Source organism: Pungitius pungitius, chromosome 4, assembly GCF_949316345.1.
Source record: "Pungitius pungitius chromosome 4, fPunPun2.1, whole genome shotgun sequence".
Classification (NCBI taxonomy): domain Eukaryota; kingdom Metazoa; phylum Chordata; class Actinopteri; order Perciformes; family Gasterosteidae; genus Pungitius; species Pungitius pungitius.
In genome coordinates, this window is record NC_084903.1 from 15,042,457 (window position 1) to 15,064,383 (window position 21,927).

Below are 21,927 nucleotides of genomic sequence, written 5' to 3' on the forward strand. Positions count from 1 at the left end.
TTAAACTGCCACAGCCCCCGCCCAGTGCAGAAAGCAGTCTTGGGACGGGCCTCCGGGGCCAGTGGCACCTGGTAATATCCGCTGCGGAGGTCCAAGGACGAAAACCACGACGACCCGGAGACCAGGTCTAGGGACTCGTCAATGCGGGGCAGCGGATAAGAATCCTTCTTGGTCACCCCATTTACTGGCCTGTAGTCCGCACAGAGTCGCCATCCTTTTGTCTTCTTGGGGACCATGACCACTGCTGCTGCCCAGGGACTGTCGGACGGCTCGATGACACCTGCCTGGAGCATGTTGGTGACCGCGTCATCACAAGCCTGTTGACGAGCCATCGGCAGGCGGCGGGGGCGGCACTTGATGGGACGCGCGTCCCCTGTGTCAATCTCATGCTGCACTAGGTGAGTTTGCCCTACTTCATCCTCGCTCTTGGCGAAACTGCCTTGGAAGTCCAGGAGAAGGTGCCACAGCTGCTCCTGCTGCTGCGGCTGCAGGCCGACACAGTTCTTTCTCCACACCTCCTTTATCGCTGCTGGCGCCTCCACTGCACGGCTCATGGTGTGGACGTCCGGGAGAAAGACCCTAGATGACTCGCGTGGGCAGGCGGGGGGGATAGCGTTGCAGGGGACCGTCACCACCGTACTCGCCGCTGGTGTTGGAGGCCCGGGGGGTAGGGACGGGTTGGGGGTGGAGAGCAAGGTGACGGAAGGCCCTCCCTGGAGACTCACTGTGCCTTGCTGTAGATCTAGATGGCAGCCCGTGGCCCTCAAGAAGTCCAAACCCAGAATGCATGGGTCCTGAACTGCAGCTATCCACACCGGGTGGCACACCGTCACCCCTCCCACCGATAAAGACAGCAGACCTCTGCCCTTCATGGGTGCCAGCTCTCCGGTAACAGTGCGAAGTCGCACTGAGGTGGGGTCAAGATGAGTCCAGTCTGTGATCATGTCTGGTCTTACCAGAGTTACTGTCGAACCGGTGTCCACCAGTGCCAAGCAGGGCAGTCCTTCCACGGTAACCGGCACATAGAACGAGTCACCTTCCCCAGTGCGCCCCACCGCCACGACGGGCTCCATGCTGGCGTTGTCATCTTCTGTTGCCGAGGCTCGTGGCGCTGTGGTCGGGGTTACGGCCGGGGTCCGCGTATCCCCTTCTATGCGGACCCCGGGCCGTTTCCCTGGTACTTGTTTGGTTTGGGGCACTCTCTGGCCAAATGCCCTGGTTGCCCGCACCCCCAGCAGACTCTGGGTCGCGGCCGGTGTGATTGTTGTAGTGACACAGCCCTGATCAGTTCAGTCACTTCCGTAACCCACGATGGTTTCTCTGCCTCTGGAGGGACCGCCATCGCCGCCCTGGCCATAGGTGCTCCCTCACTATGGTAGCCTCCAGGCGCTGCACCCCACACATTCTCTCTCTCCGCAGCCAACTCGAAAGCCGCTTGCAATGACTGTGGGTGCTGCAGCTGGACCTGGACACGCAGCTCTGTGGGAACAATTGCCCTGATGAACTGGTCCCGCGCCAGCTCGCTCTGCACTTCAGGGGGCATGTGGGCATAAGCCCTCCGTGACAAACTTTCCACATCGTTTGCCAACGCCCGCAGCGGCTCTCCCGGTCTTCTGCAGCGATTGTTTAGTTCATTCCGCAGGAGTTCGGGTTGCAAACATTGTCCAAAACGCCTCTGGAGCGACCCTACCAGCGCTGGGTAACGACGTCTGTCTTCAGGGCTCAGCAGCAGCAGGCATGACAGCGCATCCCCCGTGAGACACAACGCCAGCTGAAGTGCCTTAGTCTCATTGGACCATTCCCCTGCATGCGACAGCAATTCAAATTGAGCCAGGAAAGCCTCCCATGGCGTCCTACCGTCGTATTTCGGTGTTTTTACCGTAGGGACTGCCGAGCGATGGGCGCCGCCATTGTAGTTTGACGCTACATTCCCCGGAGAAACCGCGGGAAAATCCGCCGCGGGACTGATGCCAGCGTCCCTAGCCATCCTCACTGCAGACTCTCTCAAACGAGCCCTCGCGCCCCTAGTAGCTCCGTCGAAACTTCTGGCCATGTCTTTCGACCACCCGCTAGCTCCCTCCTCCGCTTCTTTCCTCTCTTCCTTTACCGTAACGTAGCCGCTCGTCCCGCCGACACGATCCATGCCCACAGCAGGCTAACCGCTAGCTTTCCACCGGGTTCAACGATATCGTCCGTACGAAGACACTTCTGACACCAATGTAACGTCCGGGCGTGGTGGAATACTTAACACGCTGAGACGAATAGTTGCCGGGCAGAGATCCTTTTATTAGCGAAACACCACAGCGTCCGACACCGTAACTCCAGCTCACTCAGTCAACACTTCCAACAACAGAACAACCGGAACTACGTCATGCTCCCCCGGACAGACCCTCCCATGTCCCGTCTGATTGGCCGGAGCGCCGAGAGTGACGCTACCTGACCGAGTCCCCAACAGGGTCGCTACATTACTAACGGAAGTAAGAAGTTGTATTTCTGGCCCACGACGTTTCCGTGGGCAACACTGACATCTGCTGGCTTTCTTTTTAAAACCATGAACTATTTTTACATTTTTACGCTGCCTCATTATTAAATGGCATCAAACCCAGATGTTTCCCAAACATCAAATTTTTTAAGTTCAAATGTTTTCTTTTGTATTTCTTGCTTTTACGTTTACAAAAGCCATCCTGATCCTACTTCCAAAAGTCCTTCATTTAACACGGATCAATTGAGTTGAGTTACCCACTTATCAGCACGACTAATTTATTTATGAACCTGTCATTTATAGCAATTGATGAGGATTTTCTCTGTTAGGACACTAATGTTATGTAAAGGTAATACACGACCTAATTATTGTGTTTGGTCTAATTTAGACTGTGTGCTTCTCTAATATGGTTCAGGGGGGAGCTGACTGCCACACGGGACACGCCAGCAGAATCCTAGCAGATTCACTGAGGCTTCATGTTACATTACAGCTATCAGTCCAGGTGCAATAGAATAACACTGCTTCTATAATAGGTTCTGTCTTATTTGGCAAGTACAAAAAGTGCCTAAAAATTGCAACACAATGGTTATAGATAAAATGGACGCAATAATCAAGTTGATCGTGTTCAATGTTTATTATCTGTTTGGAGCTTACTCATGAGGAAAAGCCTCTATTTTGAAATCCCCAAAATGCTATCCAGCACAACAGGTCGCTTAGGTAAGGTCAACAAGTTACATTTTCAGAAAATAGATTCTCGAATGAACAAAAAGCATGCAGAACATGCTATCACTTTGCATTCTGATCTTGCATATATAGTCAAACTGTTCAAATCAGTTAAAATTAGAGACCATATCGCCAGGGGATCACACCAATAGCAACGCTATCGGGCCACAGCATAAAGTAAGGTGCCCCTGTTAGGACACACCCGGCTATGCTGTAACTGTGAAGGCATCTTTCACTGTTTTGATACGTTGACAAAATCTTTCCACAGACATAAACACCCGGCAAATTACTCAAAACCGTCTTCATTCGGTGCCCAGTAAAGTTGGTGGCTCAATGGTCACATTGTGCTTTGATGACAAACAAAGAGACTTACAAGATAAATAAAAAAACAATGCGACTGGTGTTGATATTCTTGGTGATGAAAAATGTAATATACTTTCAACTAAAAAAATTAAACATTTGTCAACTGACTGAAAGTATCTCCATATAATCAGAGAATAATCTAATTGTGATAATCTCTAACCTTTCAACTTTTTGAAAACAAACCTAATTTAAATTACAGCTGTTAATGTTCACCAACAATAAGACAATTGATTTTTAGACTTATTTATTTTCATTAACTCAACAATAAAATAAGAACAGTTTTTTTCCAGTCTTGTCAGCTACATTAAAGTCTCTATTAAGGCCACGTTCAAGCTACACTGGAAAAACTAAACAATATACTGGTGAAATCATTCTTGCTTTTTCAGATTTTGACCAGTAGCTGGCAGTCTCGGATCTTCTGCTCCATTCAGCGTCCTAAAATCCATCATCAGGAAGTGATCTTTTTTGGAATAACAAATTTGACACTGGCTTATTGTGTTACTCCCATACCTACAATAAGCCACAACTGACCATACATGTAAATATAATCAAGCTGACGGTAGTATTTAGGTACCAAAAGGCTGCAAAAGCACTTGGCTTCAAAAAATACAAACTATTGACTTTGTTTTTGATCAAATTACTGCACATTCACAATATTGAGTATCAAGATCAATTGAGATCAAACAAACCTTATTCAAAGGTGCAGAATTGAAACATTTTTAAATTCCTTTTTTGTTACACAAAAGACGAATGAATGACACTTTGGTAAATTATTATACTTTGCAGTGAATCAAGATAAAAGAAAAATGTCGTTTGGATACAAATTGCTGTTGTTGAAGCAAAACTATAATCTTTGGAATCCAACTGTGTAGGGAATGCAGAGAGCAGCATCTGGTTACAAATACCTTAACAATCAGCAGCATCTTTATAGCACATCCATTCATTTACCACATTAATACACCGTAGGAACATTTCTGTACCAGAAATACAAATTATTCACAAGAGTGTGTTTTATTGTAAATCATAGTTTTGGGCCATTATCCTGAGCCGTTATCCCGACTTGATCCCGCGTCGTAGCCTGTCGGTCCAAGGCGGGGCTTCGGCCGCGAAGTGCTGCAGAGGGCAGGCGAGAAACCCCATTGAGCGTCACCGCTCCACTGTCCATGGGACAGATGTAGTCCGCACATTCATCGGGTTTCCTCTTTCTGAGATGACTGAATTGCGTGAAGCCCAGCTTCTTTGGCTAAAAAACACAAAATAAATTTGACCCATTAGTAAATGATTTGGATTCAAGGCCGCTTCAACCGGCGGAAACATCAACATTTTGATCTCTTACCTTTACTTTTGCCGTGGTAGTCAGGGGCACGTGGCCCGTGGCGTTGCCATACTCTCGCTTCTCCTGCGTGGCCTGATGCCCCACCAGGGCAGAGAACGCGGTGGCGAGGTGGCGGCGGAGCAAAGTTTTCTGAGGAGGTATGTTTAAAAGTAGCGCCAAAGTCTCTGAGCTGAAGCGAGGCTCCAGGATCTATCGAAAAGAATTTCTCCGATGTCACCAATGCATTTCGTGTCACAGGGTGGACATGAAAAACTTGCGGACGGATCTAAAAATACACCACTTACAATCAGCCCACCGTGGACGCCGCTGCCCCGTAGATTGGGAGCAAACTCGGCCAGGTCGACCGCTCTGAGCCACTCCATGACGCGGTGATTAGACCACTGCACCACCTCTGAGGGGGAGGGCTGTTTCTGCAGAAGTTAAAAATAGGACTCACAACGGATGGACCCTTCCTTTATGCAGCCTAGAAGCTTTAAGAGCACCTGCACAGGCAAGACAAGCAGTACGTATGAAAGCATCTTTTTTCTGTATCTGTTGCCATCTTGTGGGTAACTGCTGGGACGACAGCTGTTTACCATCTCAGAGCAGTAATTACACATCAAGTGGGGCTCAACACAACACAACACAAGGCGTCATGAAACATACACAGCTGCCACATACACCGCTCACTTGCACAATCACAACATCCACTTAAGCTTTTCTATCTCGGCTTACCTCTTCCCCTGGCCGACGTCTGAGACAATTGGGGTTGAATTTGTTGGCATGAAGAACGTGGATGGCACATTTAATACTGAGGTGATGAAGCTGACTGGTGACCTTCAGGGTCAAGAGGTCATTCTGAGGGAACAGCAAAGGAACGTCGGTATTGTGTTCTATTGTTACATGTATTTCAGGTGTCCATTTTCACATATTTAATAGTTACAGTAGATGCAGGATTCCGTCTTACCACTGTGAGGTATTGTATCATTCGACCGTCCACTCGGGCCTCGTGGAAGTGGTCTTTATACTGAGGCAAACCAATGTCATCCAACCAGCCTAAAAGGGCGATAATCGGACTATCATTGAAGACAGCTGTTAGATGTAAAAAAACTGTTCCTGATACAGTTCCTGATTTTGAATTCTGGAAGTGGCTATATTCATATATCTTTTCTAAAATATTTTTCTTTGTGTTTGCTTGACTTGTGGCAAAATGAGTGCAATGTTGATGCAATTCAAATGAGAACATGCCATTGCAACATGGAAAGTTCATAATATTCCGTTAGGAAAGAGTCTTACGGGTGACCCAGATGTAGTCCAGTTGTGACGATTTCTCTATGTCTTTGGTGGGGAATGCCTTTAGAGCGAGCTGCAGCTTCTTCCTGTGCAGTGGGTTCTTCATACCCATTTCCTGAGGTTAGAACATACGGTTTGTTACAATAAAACTAAAGCTAGGGGAATAATTGGAGGTCTACCCAGACACCATGCAGTTTAATTTAGTCCAATAAATTATTTATGGTCTGATTGCAAACTTACCTTGGAAAATTCTAATTTCAACATATTTTCATGTGCCAATAGTTTTGCTTCTTTTTTTTTCTCTGACCTTCTCAAAGTCCTGAGGTGTGGCAGACAGCAGCGTCTGTCCGTTTTCAACCCACTGCCTGGTGAGATTGACATACTGGCCCAGTCCATAGTCCTCTAGCCAGCCGCATACCTGCTCTTTGGTCCACTGGCGGAATGGAACGTTCAGATCACTACAATGAAAAAAGACATCAGATACTATAAATCTCTTTTTTTTTAGCAAAGTAAAGTATTGTGTGCTGCTGAATAAATAGATGACCTTTAAAGGGGAAGATTATGATGGCGGGTGAGTTGACACCCTCAAAAAGGATTACAGAATGACTTTGCTTTACCGTGAACAGTCATAAGATTCAGGGGTCCTGGTCAGTCTGGGTCCTGCTGTCGACCGTAGTCCCCCTCTTCTAAACTGACTCACATCTGGATCCACTGCCTGGAGCCCTCCAGACTGGGTTCTTCGAAGTCTGTACGGGTGAGTGTTACATTAATAGAATTGTTCTGTCTGGCACAATAAGTGTAAAATAGTTTAATGGCTGCACAAATGAGTTATTTAGGAAGACTCTTTACATCACATAGAAATATAAAATATTATGTATACACGGTTTAATACACTTGATGTAAATAACATTATTATTTAGAATATTGTATTTTAAACAATTTGTCGATGTGTCAATATATGTTGCCACACTCACTTCCCCCAGAGTCTCTTGAAGCTTCTGTTATTCTTCATGTATTCTGGTGAGCCCACAGCTCTTTGGAGCGGCTGTGTGTTCGCTCCAGAAGGAACAGGGGAATTGTCTCGTGAGGGGCTGTCATCATCTTTCTCCAACTTTCCTGGAGAAGGTTAAAAAAAACACAGTGCAATACTCCTGTCAGATAGGATTCAAATTGTGGAACTGTTAGGGGTTGTGCAACATTTTAAAGATGCATTATTTTAAAACAACTTACAGCAGGCATAACCTCACTCCAATTAACATTTAAGTAGTTGTAGCGTATGCGAGAAGTATCCCTAAATTAAGGCATGGTTCAAAACAAAATCTGGATGATGATCATTATGAGGATGATAATGACTAATAATGAGTAGAATTTATTAAAACTGTCTCTTTTCATAGCAAACAGAACATTAAGAGCTAAATAGTACACATATCTGCATTTTCACAGTGCTGTATTCGGGAGAGGGAACACAGGTTGCAGATCAATGAGTTTGGGAAATCATTCTTTGGTTAATGCCCCATTGGGTTCTTTTTTACAAGATGTGATCTTTATTATACGTGCTGCAGAAGGTCTCCAGTCTACTGCAGAATGCAGCTGGGTGAAGTCCGGGTGGGGCACATGTTAAAACGGGTCAGTGAAGCTGAGAAAGGGTGGAGCTGGTATGAATATGGTCAATCAGAACCAGAGGGAGGGTGTGTTTGGCCTGAAAAGCCATCATCCATCTGCTCAATCCATCAGGAGCCTCTTTAATTAGATGTGATCAAAGGCACAGTGGTTGGCTGGTAAAAGGAGAGGGGTTTGTTCCAAATATGAATAATTTCTGTACTCATGGGAATTACTGCCCTTGCAACCGTTACACAGAAATAATAAGTTACTGCACATTATCCATCCTCATGTATATATAGAATGATTTACTTTTGCTGGAGTCTCCATCTTCGCTGCCATCTGGGGACCTTTGACTCTGGATTTCACTGCTGCTGCCTTCGCTTAAATTCTGCTCTGACGGAGAGGAATTCACAATCTGCTTCTGACTTCTAGGTTCTTCCACAGCACTCTGGATTCATCACACAGATAAAGAAAATACAACAACTGTTAATATGAAAAAAATGACCTCATGCCCCAATTATTGTAATATACACTAACAGTAGCTTATAGGCAATGTAGAAAAATCAAGGATTGGGAGCAATCAGGGTTTATTACATAATTGAAATGAAAAGGGATAAATTACTGGCATTTTGCATTTGCATGATGATGACAAAATACCTTTTGGAAAGGTCCAATTGTGAGGTCATTTGTGCTGCTTGATGAAGTCTGAGGATCTGTTCTGAGTAGATGGAAACACAATGACCTTAGTAAAATATTACAATAAATATTGCAGCATTGTCCACTGACAAAAAGGTGTCTCGCTACCTGGATTCACTGTCCTTCTGTGCTGATGAGGTTGATGTTGGTTGGGAGGAAGAGCTGCTTGTGGAAACCTGTGTTGGGTAAAAAAATAACTTAAAACCAGGCTAGTGTGAACAGATCACTTTAACCAGTGGCTGTGATACATGTTTGTACCCACTTCCGACTTTACATCCACAGATTTTGCACTGGTGGAGTCAGTATTCTTCGTCACTGTGTTCTCTTCTTCCTCACTGCTGCTTGACAAAGTCCGGCCATTTGACAGTGAGCGAACAGCAGGTGGAGCTACAGTAACAAAGAAAATATTTATTCTTCTCCTGAACTCAGTTGGTGGCATGTGTTTCTTTTTAAGGAGGGAAGAATAGTGGCTTTCATTAAGCTCCAACGTGGACGCCCTCGAAATGCAAACACAAAAAGGAAGAATAAAAGCGTCATCGATCGTCTCACCTCGTCTTGCTGTGTGAGGGACGTCTCTGAATTGCTTGCACTGATTCAGGAGCAGAGTGAGTTCTTCAATTTGCCGGTCCTGAAGAGACAACGCGGAGGAAACGCGATTGAGATGTTTACCTTATGATAGACAACACATCAGATAGACTAACTGGTTCGCTCTATTACGGACCAACACGCCGCACACACGCTGCTCTCTCACCATATGGCCTTCACATCATAATGGTGGATGGGAAGGGGGATTGACACAGGCCTAGCGGTAAATCCTAGTTGTGGTCACCAGCTGTGTGCAGTTTGTATGTGTTGAAGTGGTGCCCATGTCTGGTTTTGTCATGGTTCTCTTAATGCAGCTCACTCCAAAATTAGGCCTGGCAGATCGGGGCCTACTTAAGTGTGGCTTTGCCCGAAATGGCTCGCCTTGGGGTGTGTGTGTTCATGTGTGCGTTCACAGTAGTGTGCCACATGTAGGCCCCCGTCTGCGAGTCTTTAAAGTCCAAGATTCTCTGGGAGGGGAAATACAAAAACCCGTCTGCACTATATAAACGGTCGGAGGGCGCCGCCTTTTAGAAGCGTCTAACCTTTTGAGCAGCGTGGTGATAGCGCTTCTATGCTCAGGCCAGTGGGACTTTTTACAGTGCTGTAAATGAACAACAACACACATGTTGCTCTGTACTAGCTAATCGCAAGCAGCTGTTGACGAGAAAGAGAAAAGGGTAGTTGTCCAAATCAGTGGAAAATAACTTACCTTTTCATCATTGGCAGCTACCAGTGATTTCATTCCACTCCTAAGCCTCTGCATCTCCTGATCTAAATGTTTAAAAAGAAACCTCACACTGATTATTAATCTGTATTATTAGATACTCAGGTCATATCAATTTGTATTTTGTATTGACATATGCTTATTTAAAAGGAAAGCAAAAGCAAAAATACATCCAAACCATGTATTTTGAGATACAAGTCTGTTTTTAATCTTCCAACCATAACTTAAGCCGTGTCAGCTCTTACATACTTTGGGGCACAGTCCATATTTACTTCCTTTGGAGCTACTGCAGGCACACAGCTACTATTACTGATGCATGAAAGTGATGATATACATCTTCAGATTTTTAAAAATAGAGAACAAACTAGACTTTATGCTCTTAGAAGTCCATAAAAACAATGTTTTTGGAAACCAGTTTATGATTATGAAATGTGCCCATGAGAGCAGAAGGGATCAAAATACACAAAATAAAAAGACATGACTGGATAAAGGAAAAAATGAATAATCAGAATTAGGACATGGCCCGTGATTTGATGTCCCCTATCAGGCCGGTTACTGTGAGAGTGAGCTTGGTAGAGGCCGGGGGCTTAGCTTACCTCTCTCCGGGCTCTCGGTGGATTGAGAGGGTCTCGCCAGCAGCTGTGTGTGCAAACTCTCGATCTCTGTGTTCTTGCTGAGCAGAAGCTGCTGAAGGCTGCTGATCTCTGCCTGTACGTGTCACACAGTGAGGAATCTTAGTAGAAAGGACACAGTGCTCCGCAAACCTGGGTGGAACTCCTCAGAAAACCTCAGAAAGAATTCAGGTATGTGGATCGTTCCAACGTTTAAAAATGGTTAAAAATGTTGTGACTATAAGGTTAACCAGACAACACTTTGAATGAACAATGAATTAAACTACTGATTGAGGGAAACACAGTAAAATATATCTCAATACAAAGATTGCAGACGAATATTGCATGAAAAGCGAAAGACAGATGTGACAGATAATCATTTTATCATGAAAAAGGACAAAAGGTGATAACAAAGGCTGCTCACAAAAGTGTAGGAGATTGATGCCATGTGATCATGCAAGTGGGGCTTTCACAAAACAGACAAAGTTATGACTAAATCTATTTTTAAGAAAATACAGGTGTCCATGCAAAACTGAATGACTCACTAGGTGGACGACATTTTGGAAAGTTGAGTGGCGAGTTAGCAGTGGAATGTTTGCCATGGTGGTGTATTAAAATGTCTAGACAGCACAATAATCAGAACCCTCTTAACCTTTGTTGCTATGAGTTGTCTCTCATACTGTAACTTCTGGTCCTCCAGATGTTCCACTTTGTCCTTGAGAATCCTGAGCTCCTTCAGTAAGCCCTGCAACAGAAATGTTGAGAACATTTAGCTAGTTAATACATGCATATTTTCTTTTATAACACACACATTTAGTGTCACACACTGATGCACAGCAGTTTTGCAACTCAAATTAGCCAAAGAGTTAAACCAAGTAAAAAAGTAACATTTGGCGCTACGGAGAATATTTATTGAGTCTGGCTCTATTTACATCTTCAGCTATGGACAACACGCATTAAAGCGAGACACACCATGCTGCACACGACCTCAGTCGTGTCATGCAGGGAGGCTGTGCCTACACTTTCCTCTCTGCAGCCGTACAGCGGATTTTCCTCTGAGCTAGCCTCTTGCAGGCCGTTTCCACGTGTCTTCTCGTCGGGCCGTTCAGGAACCCCCTCTGAGGACAGCCAGCAGTGTGAGCCCTCGCCCGCTACAGTGGACTCAGTGGAACACACCACCGGGGAGCTGCTGTCAGCTGGGACCTCCAACTCCAATACCTTTTTCTCCTGGATCTTGCTATTGATCTCCCTTTGAAACCTACACATCTGCTCCTGCAGCTCACTAATGAAATTCACTACAGTCTGACAGATGCAATAGGGGGAAAGAATTGAGAGACATGTTAAGAGAGAATAGAGGACATCTCTAATAAGCATAGAGTAGGTGTATGCCTGTGTGTGAATGCAGTCCTGAGAGATGTGGTCTTGATGAATGCATACATTTACTAGTGTTGGAAACACGAATCCTTGGCTGTTCCCCATAAGTCAGATAAGAATAACCCTCCCATTCTGTCTACCGGCCCAGTTAGTCTCATCTGATCTGTGAACTAAAATAATTTTTTGATCTCAGACCTGATGTTAACATGTATATGTGTAATGCTGTGCAATATACCAGTGCATCCAGTTCGTCAAATAGGTTTACTCCTTTTGCATTCATTTAAAACAAAAAAAATAGTAGGTTCGCCATATTTTAGAGGTCTCCCGTGCCTATGTTCCTTTTGAAAGAGTGTAAACAGCGGCCAAGCTATGCCCAGACTGTGACAGAGGAAGTCTCACTTGGCGTCCACTGCAGCGGATATGACAGATGATATGGACTGCCTGAATGGCTAAATTTAACTAAGAGCTTATTGGCTCCACTGCAAGGAGGCTTCCACATGATGTTTGCGTGTGTGTGCATGTGGTACAAACACTCATATGTGTGGATATGTAGTAGAGGCAGCATGTGGGTGTTCAAAGCACATTTTTTCCTATTCCCCTTAAGTCCAAACAGCTGTTGTAGTGAAAGCTGAGTTTGTGCACATGATGAAAGCAGTCAAGAAAGTCTTCTGCACTTTATACTCAATCATGCAAACTGTATGCTGTTTGTTGCTATTTCTGCTTAGAAATGCAAACACAATCCCTATGAATCCAAGCATCATTTTAAATTATTTGTACATAATTAAATTATGTAAACGTGCAGACATTTGGCAGTTTTTGTTGTTTTCAGAATGGCAGAGTGAACTATTAGCCAACACCAACACCAAAGCCTACCCACACTCATATTTGGCCGGCCATCCATCACGCAAGCTCAGCTATGCAAGAACACTTTTAACCAGAGAACACAAAGGCTCTTTGACCAGCAGTGTTTTAAAAGTAACTACATACAGTATCCTGTCTGGTGGTAGTGCTGCTTTCCCCGATTCATACGGTCACTAAATGCCCTGGATGTCTGCTGGTAACTTAACACATCAGTCTTAAGCAAACATATGATTCAGGTCGAACAGGCAAAAAAAAGAAATCCTTTTTCCTGTGGACTTTGCTGAGCATCAACAGAGCCAGGGTTTGGGTGAATATATTCCTTCCCAGATTTTTGTGTGTAACTCTTCATTCCTGACAGACTTAGGTTCAATTTTCCAAAAAGTAAAACAGAAGTCACTGAGGATCTCAGCTTAACTAATTCCTCCTTTAAAAGTACTCAGTGAAAAAACACTGTAAGGAATTCCAGAACTTTAAATACAATGTTCTTAAGAGTTATATTATTTATAGCGGAAAGTTAGGAAACGTTGCTACTAAATAAAGGAAAGCAAGCAAATTAAGTACATGTTGTTACTCAATATGGCAGCCTTGTTTTGATGGTTACATGTTGGCTTTAAATGAATAGCTTCAAAACACAACCATAATTACAGACTGTACTATACTGTACTATATATTAAAAAACAAAGCGTCACAAAGAATAGATGTAATTGACTCTGTGAAAAGTTCTACCTCTGCTTTGTGTTGCCTTTCAGCCCCATGGCCCTGCTTTCCCTCCATGTCTGCCAGCTTCAGTTTAAGGTAGGACGCCTCCCCCAAAAGATTCTGCTTCTGGTTCTCCAGTGACGTCCTATGCAGGAGCTCCTGTCGTCAACAACACACAGCAAGCGACATGGAGAACATAAAGATACAGGCATACAAATATGATCACACAATGTTCATAACTTACTGAACAAAGGCCACATTGAGTTTGAAGCACCGCACACGATCTGAAATAACAGTCGCTTCAAACAAACCTACTGGTTTCAGACGCTGTTCGAGTGGCTAAATATACACAACCCATGACCACTATTTATAATGCCTATTTCACGGCTCACTCAAAATACGCAGCGGACGGGGAGAGAGTGAGAGCTCTCTAGAGCCAGAAGGATACCAAACGCATGCGAAACATTCATAGAAAGAACATCAAAATAACCATGACAGGTGCATTTTCCTGTCCCTGTGAAGCGCTGCCAGTCAAACCTGGTCCTGAGGGAGAGCCGGCTCTACAGTTGCGACACTCTCCGTCCTCAGTGGTCCTCAGCCTTGGGACTTAAGCCATGCTATGCAGGCAGAAGTATCGCTCGTTTTGTTGGTGTCCAGCAGGTGTGAAATCCCATAGAATGCAGAAATAAGCATCAGATGCATGCAAAGAGAACAAATGGATACATCGGTTTTAAAACTCTGCCTTTGGAAAATATCCGGGCGTCTTCCGTGGCGTGCACGTGGAAATCATTCGAGCTTTGTCACCAGAAAGAGATTTACGGCTCATGTCCAAAGCCTCATAATAGCCATGTCTCCAAGAAACCAACCCCGGCTGCCCTTTGATACGCCGCACATATAAAGCTCTGAGCTTAGAAGTAGAAACCGAGCAATCGTCCACAACTCATCGGATTGTCAATAGACACATTTCTGGCACTCATACAATTGGTCACTAGTCTTAAAATGAGCATCGTCGATTGACAAAAAATGAAATGGTAAAATAGAAATGAGATAAATTGATTCTGTGTGATACCTGGTTCCTCTTACTCCAGTGTCCCCTCGCAGCAGAGAAACAGGAAGCGTATTTTCTTCATAGATGCAAGGGTTTTAAGTGCCTTGTAGTATCACTACATGAAAGTTTCGTACATCCATTCTATTCAGTGTCCCTCGTTGTGTTAAGTAAAGCCTGTGTAGTAGGTTTCAAGTCAAAAGCAAACAACTGTAATTTAAACACGCACATACTTAAAGGAGCGCCACCTCTATTCTTTCTCCCTCCCATCTCCTACTTTTTAGTCCCTCTCTCCTTCTCTCTCTCTCTCTCTCTCTCTCTCTCTCTTTCTCTCCTTCTCTGTGTAAACAGGCAAGGTCACGTAGGCTACAGGATGGGGTGTGGCTGATGGTGTTATAATCACCTGCCCAGACAGACGCGTCTGGCTCTGCGTGAACTGCATAAGCAATTTGCTACTTTTTGCGGAATGAGTCTGAGATTCCTAAATATTTTGGTTGTCGGGGTGATCTAAGGCCAGAAACACTGGAATCTTAGCGAGGAATTTGTTCCCAGGAAGCCAGACTCATCCTGAGTTACAGCTCAGCTTGTGAGAAAAGATTGGATCTGCAGAAGGGTCTTTAAAAAGATCAATGGACGGTCTGGAACCATTGAAAATAAGAACAATGTTGATATAAAAAAACAGAAAGCCTTCAGACGAAAGATTGACTCATTCAGTAGAACATCAAATATTTGCTATTGGCGAAGCTTTTACACAACGTGTCTAAAGCTGTGTACCTGCTGTAGCATCTCCTCTGTGGAGTTGAGTTTTTGCTGATGCTCCACCAGAGAACTCTGTAGATCGCTGATCTTGGCCCACTGAGCTTCCACCTGGTCTGTCAGCACACTCACCTGTGTGCATTTGTGTGTTTGGACAGCAATTAAGTAGAGATCAATGACACCAAAACCTGGCCATAAAAAAGTTTTCCATCATTAAGTTTCATATTTGATCATATAATTGCAGCCCAGGACGAGCAAAAAGCTTGAGGCCTTGATTCTCTCTTTCACTGCAGGGTTTCCTGCAGTACACATTGATGCCAGCTATTTTTAGTCAAACAGTGGAAACATTTCCATTGAGAAAATGAATGATCCTTTGTGCTCCAGTAGATGCCTGCAGGACCACAGTGGCTTCAGCGATTTCAGCAAAACACGCGTTAAATGTAAATCTGCGGAAAAACTATTACGGCCACATAATAGCTGGTCACATGCTAAAAGGCCGGTCGGACCAGCCGAGTGGAGCGGATTCTTTCTAAGGGAATGTTTTATGAGGCCAAAGAAACAAACAGGGCACCTGCTCTCACACACACCTACACGCTACAGTTCATGGTGGTGCTAGCCTCAACCTGTCTGAAATAAGCACTTGTTCAGCAGTACTCATATCTAAACACATGCGCGTGTGCAGACAAAGAAGTCACAAAAACAAGACATTCTAGTGTTGCGCGAGCACCAACCCCCGGCTTTATAACCCGTTGCTTCACGTATGCAAAAGTTGTGCAACATTTACAACATGTAATTCCGACCTACCTTTGCACACTTCTATGTGATATGGGCAGTGTTAAGAACCCGCCACCACTAACAGCGTGGTGTCATAGGTCCTCTTTTATTTGAGCAGGCTCGTGCACAATGTAATTGATTCACCTTTATCAAATGCCCCGACATGCTTTCCTTTAAACGACACATACACCTTGTGAAAAATGCAAACGGATACTGTATTGTTTTGTATTTTGAATGTAGATGAGACATCTCACCTGAAGGATTAGAGATTCTTTGTCTTCCTCGAGGCGTGATAACCGCTCCTGGTAAGACTCACTGTTGCCAGACGGTTGGAGGTTTACCTTCAGAATGAAGTGTTAGCTGTTGAATTCAGTAAGTCCACTGCCAGTCGCTGGGATTTGTTGGTTGCATTCTCACACATGTACGCACAAATGCACATACACACAAAACTCTCAGTCTCAAACATTGGTGTGTCAATGGATCATGTGTGGAAAATTCTGTAAGAGGTTTACCGGTCCTAATCCAGAATAAAACATTGTGTCCAGCATTTTAATGAAAACAAAATGCTGGATAAAGGCTGGCGCAGGGCTGCATATGCAATTAGGGATATTTCCGAGCCATCGGTGCAGGGGAAGGAAAGTGCTACCAAATGGAATCACATTTCTCCAGAATCAAGGCTTTCACCCACGGCCATGGAAACATAGTAGATCAGCATCCGTCACAAAGTGGTTTGCAATAATCTTTGAATACCATTGCGTTTTTAATACAGTACTCTTTCAGCGTGGCAGTATACTGTTGAATTTACAGTGTTTTTAGGATTTCATCATGTGGGTGGAATAAAGACAGAGGCCTATTTGTTAAAATACAGGTTGAACCGGTTTAAGCGGCACCAAGCCCAACCAGGCGCTAAAATCTCACCTCAGTGTGAGATTTGGCTCAAACCACAACACTGGTGCCTCATTCACTGAACCCCAGGGGGTCCCTGTGACACCGCCAGCACTGATACATAAACATCAGCCCATACCTTCGCTGTGCACAGTCCACATTGCTTAAATGAGGTGACTGGACTAAAGAGCAGTCCTAACTTTGGCCAAACAACAGACTGTTTGTGGAACCTGAGAGAGAATCGACTCACTTGGCCCAGAATTCTTAGTTTTTTATCTTTTTATATTTATTTATGTTTATTCAGAGCACCTTGTATTTACAAAGAATATTTATACTTACTCAAAATACAAACCATTTATCTAAAAGATTCAGAACTTTGTCATAAATATTTTAGTCGTACATGTGGTTTAGGGAAGATATCACCAATTTTATCTGTGTAGATTATGACTTAAATACAGCATGAGCCAAAAGTTGAAAATTGTCCATATTAATATGAATTAATTATTATTATAAATACATTTTTTTACATCATCTCTCTGCTTCTCCCAAGGAGCCAGTATATACTAGTGCAATTGTTGCATACTTTGCAATACACCTCTTTAACTTAGAAAGTCCTCCTCCAAAAGGATGTACCATGGCAACCATAATTAGGGTGTAAAAGCAAAAATACTGCAAGCCTCAAAAGAACAACATACATCCGTTGAGAAAACTTTAACATTAAATACATGAGGAACAATTTAAATTAATAATAATAATATCAGGCAATAATATCTTACCTTCCCCAGCCAGGCAAAATGTTTGTGGAAGTCAATATCACACTCCATTCTTTAGGCCCATTGTACTGTACATCTGGTTGTTAATGTAAACTAACACATTTGAGCCTCTGCAAAAAAGCATCAACGAAGATAAACAGCTACAAAAATTCAGAGTTGGATTAAATAATGCTTTACTGTTCTGCGTTGAATCCAACTCTCCTTCTTTTATACACCATCCGTGTTGCAGTTGTAGAGAGAGCAGAGAGGAACTTAGTCCGTGTGGTTTAGATTCTGGGCAGTCTGAGACTTTTAGAGCTGAGGCGTATAACTCAAACTATGCCAGTTGGCTGTACTTCCTCTCTTTCTTTTCTTCACTGTTCGTTTTTTCTACCTCTTTCTAACCCCTTTCTATTTTTTTCCTCTCTCTGTCTCTCAAGCGCATTCAAATAGCTTCAGTATATCTGCTGAATTTCTGCAGCACCTCATGATTATCATGATCGCCTATGATCATCTTGTTCTGTCCTCCCTTTCTTTCTCCCGAACCTCCTTCTCTCTCTCTCTCTCTCTGTCTGTCTGTCTGTCTCGCTCTGCCTGAAGTACCTTTCGGTCGACTTAATTTTGTGGGGCTTCCAAAAGGGGCTCAGGGGAGAGGAAACGTTCTGCAGCATATGCTTGTCAGATGTGTGGCAGGGCAAAAAGTCAGCAGAGGCGAAGCAAAAGGGGAGGCGGAGGCCATGGAGGAGACTGAGAGGGAACGCAAGTGTAAAGTTGACAATATGAAATATTAAAGTAACCTGGACCGGAAGGTCAAACGATTGTTTTCAGAAATTTGGGAGAGAAGTAATGCAGGAGTAGAAGAATGGGGATAAAAAGTGATTGAAAGGGGGAGATACTGCTGTACTATAAACAGGAGCTCTGGATCTCATTACCGGTGCAGTTAGCAGTAAATCCAGCTTCCAGCTAGCTGCTTCTTAGCAGACATGAAAAAAGGCCTCCAGATGTTAACGACCAGGATCAAAGACCACCATCACACAACCACATAAACCCATAGACCAATGTTTCAGTATGACCAATAGGCTGTATGTAAATCACTGATGCAAAAATCATTTTCCCTTTCATTAATTGCATTTCAGATTGGATATTTGATGTTTGAGTGTTGAAGGACTTTAGATGTGAGTGACACAGAACTCACCACATCTCTCTCCAGCCATTTAAGTATCACGTGTGCTGAATCGGTGGAGACTTGTTTCCTGAGACAAACGTGTTCTTCCTCCCCCTGCAGCACTACCCTGAGGGCCTCTGTCAGTTGAAGAGCCCTGAGGGCTGGGTCCTTGGGGGGGGCAGGGGTCAAAGGTGATGTATACTCTGAGGCTTTGCACTCCTGGCCACCAAACCGCATTAGAGCACTGAACAGCCCCTCACCCATTTTGCCTAGAGGAAACAACAACAGGAAATCATACAACAGGAACTGAGAACATGTTATTACAGCATCTTCATTTATTGGGCGTCAGTACAGAGTGTACAATGGATTCAGAGGAAAATGCAGTAAAATATGGACAATGTCTGAAATGGCCTCTGGAGGTTGCTGTTGTACACCGATTTAGCTCACTGGACCGTCAAATGGCTGAACACTGTGGGTTCTGAAACCAAAAATGATAGGTTCAACTTGAAGGTTACTGTAATCATCCTGTCTAAATTGCAAAAAGAACGTTTCATATATGCAGTCCGAACTAAAATTAAAGCTACGGTAGAGGAGAGAGCACACAATGTGGACAAATACATTGTTTTGTAACGTAGGTAATTTCAGTTGACAATGTGTGATTGTTGGTCATGTGATTTCTGAGTGTCCTCATGGGTTGCACTGTCACCTCTATTAATAGAACTTTGTTGTACACCATCACACTGTTGAGTTTGAGACTTAAATGCACTTCTGCTTGAAAGGGAAATCCCTCGGAAGTAACTTCAGTAAGTGAACACTGAGATGTAAAATCCAGAGGAGAAGCATTACAAAATACAAACATTGAATTAAGCTAAGAATACAGAGAAGAAAAAATACAGAAATGTATCAAGTATTAATTTTTTCCACTCAAACCTCTCCAATGGACACAAATAATCCCTCATTCTAGTAGACAAATGCCTTACTAATTATTGTCTTTCTCTTGTTTTTAGATCATTCTTGATCGTTTTAAAATCCTTAAAAAAGAATTCTGTGGAGCCAATTTTATTTAAAAAAGCATTAAACTACTATGTGTGCATTCTTTTGAAGCTCTGATAGTAAAACAGAAACTCTTACCAGCAATAATGTCATCCATTTGTTCCAAGGCAGACTCCAACATGTGGCTGGCATTTGACGCCATGGCAACAAGTTACTAAAGCAGCACTAAGTACGAAGAACGGTGTCGGCTGGTGGAATCAAGAAGAGTTTGAGATCTTCAACGGAAACACGGAGCGCTGCAGGCTACTCCCCTTTCCTGTAAAACTTAGATCCCTTTAAAGAAAGTCTACAACAGCTGTTCTGACATCTGAGGGATTTCCAAGTAAATAACCTCCTAAATGTGGCTTCTGGTTTTCAACTCGCCTCTCATTTTGTGACCAGAGCCATTCCCATTTTCAAATGATGCCAAAGCTCACATTTAGAGAAGAGTTTTTTTCTTTGTTTCTTTGCGTGGTCATTGTTTATTTCTTGAGACTTTCACTCCACATCAACAATGTTGTTTGTTAATGTTTGTTAAAAAAAAGTGGTGGAAAACCAAAAGTTTTGTTTGAGCCACAGAGGTCACATCTGGATATTAGAACATGGTAACCCCAATAGGACAGAAAGAGGACACATTTCACAATGACTAATCATGAACAGGGAAGTGAATATGAATTTTAATGCATAGTTCAGTTCACTCTATATTTTATTAATCTTGACGTTTCAGTGGTCTACTTAATATAAGCTGCTGTGAACTTCATGTTCAAACACCAATGGCTGCATATGTGCACGGAAAGAAAACCATGGCATTAAAAGATCCAGAAATCCCATATAGTGCAATGAAATGTTCTGTTATAATGAACTATTGCATGATAATCCACTAGTGTCTTCAGATGTAGTGGATTGGGAGTGCATTGTGCTGCCCATAGCGTTTATTTGACTACCTTATTTGCTGATCACATACTTTAGGATATTTAGTGCATCCTGCAGAGATTAGTGGCCAAGCCATCTAAGCCCCTTAAAATGGATTCAGGGACTTCTGAGTTGTGAGTTAATATCAATTTTCTGTGAAAAAAAGATGTTTTAAAATTTGAGATTTCTTTCCACATGAAAAGCCATGCTGACTTCTCAAAAGAGACACTCTTTGTGCCACAGAGTAAATGTCAGATAGATAATCATACCAGCAAGTAGGATAATCTCTGGAAACAGTGCCTGTATCCCTCCATGTTACCATCTACCTTGCCGGATCCCATTTGTACAGCCTACTCAAAATGTGTCATACAGAGAGCGCACTGACAAGACCTTAACAAGCAACCTACACACCTGTGTAACTGCAAGGACAACCCACACCCAACCTCTCCTTTTCTCTCTTTTAGATCATATTCCATCATGATTCCCACACACGCACACACACACACACTGAGAGGTGTAACCAGGAACAGAGCGAGTCATTGTCATTAACCAGATGGCAGCAAATGAAGGTTAGTTGCCATTAAAGCAACACGGAAAAGCTTCCACCCTGGTCTCTCATCATCACACAAGTCAAAGAGAACAGCAGAAGTGGATGTAACATCACTATAGACACTGTTGAAAGAAGTACTTCTGTCATTTACACAAATCAGGAGGATCAGTAAAGTTCTTTAAAATTAAAAATCGAAAACAAAGTATTACAAAGGATTACATTTTCCCACTAACCACTTGAGTCAGTCAGCTGGTGACAAAAACAAATTAAAGATCACTTCCTGCTGATTAAAATACCCAGCGTACATTTCATCAGAGTGGGACAGCTCTTTTCTGAATCCGACACTGATCACCATCTTATGAATTAAGGACAAAAAGTTCTTCCAATGAAGTCAAGAGTCGGAACGCAAATTAAATGCAAACGGGAAGGGATCCATTGCAAATGTGGTCTCTGATAAGATACGTCCAAGTCCTGTTTCACCAAACTGCTTTTGAGTATTTGCTTATTTGGCAAGCATTTCAGAGCTGGGCCGGGCCTGCAGGCATCCATGATCCGCTCAAACAAACCACTAGGTTGTCTTTTTATGGAACGGCAGTCCAACGATACAAATGTTAGCTTTTAAATTATTTTAGTAATGTAATGGATATATAAATAATTTTATTGCAACTTTAACAGTGTACCATAATTTAAACTCTTTTACCATATTTTATTGTTTCACAGATGTAGAA

At 43.4% G+C, this 21,927-nt stretch overlaps 1 protein-coding gene across 6 annotated transcripts; it reads right to left on the reverse strand.

The window, feature by feature from the left end:
* Positions 1-3,092: 3,092 nt before the first annotated feature.
* ppfibp2a (PPFIA binding protein 2a) lies at positions 3,093-21,872 on the reverse strand. Of its 6 annotated transcripts, none has more exons than XM_062561777.1 (22): positions 18,736-21,872; positions 16,158-16,244; positions 15,148-15,261; positions 13,356-13,487; positions 11,415-11,696; positions 11,047-11,139; positions 10,380-10,491; positions 9,769-9,830; positions 9,024-9,102; positions 8,737-8,861; positions 8,583-8,650; positions 8,436-8,496; positions 8,088-8,226; positions 7,151-7,292; positions 6,794-6,922; positions 6,484-6,634; positions 6,180-6,291; positions 5,851-5,939; positions 5,619-5,741; positions 5,189-5,314; positions 4,905-5,093; positions 3,093-4,811 (listed from the first exon to the last, which is right to left on the reverse strand). In XM_062561777.1, the coding sequence occupies exons 1-22, from the start codon at positions 18,967-18,969 to the stop codon at positions 4,590-4,592; spliced, it is 2,871 nt and encodes a 956-aa protein (XP_062417761.1). In that variant the 5' UTR covers positions 18,970-21,872; the 3' UTR covers positions 3,093-4,589. The 6 variants fall into 6 exon arrangements, with proteins under 6 accessions (XP_062417761.1, XP_062417762.1, XP_062417763.1 ...); XM_062561778.1 differs by lacking the exon at positions 18,736-21,872 and adding an exon at positions 17,565-18,669; XM_062561779.1 differs by lacking the exon at positions 11,415-11,696.
* Between the last annotated feature and the right edge of the window lie 55 nt (positions 21,873-21,927).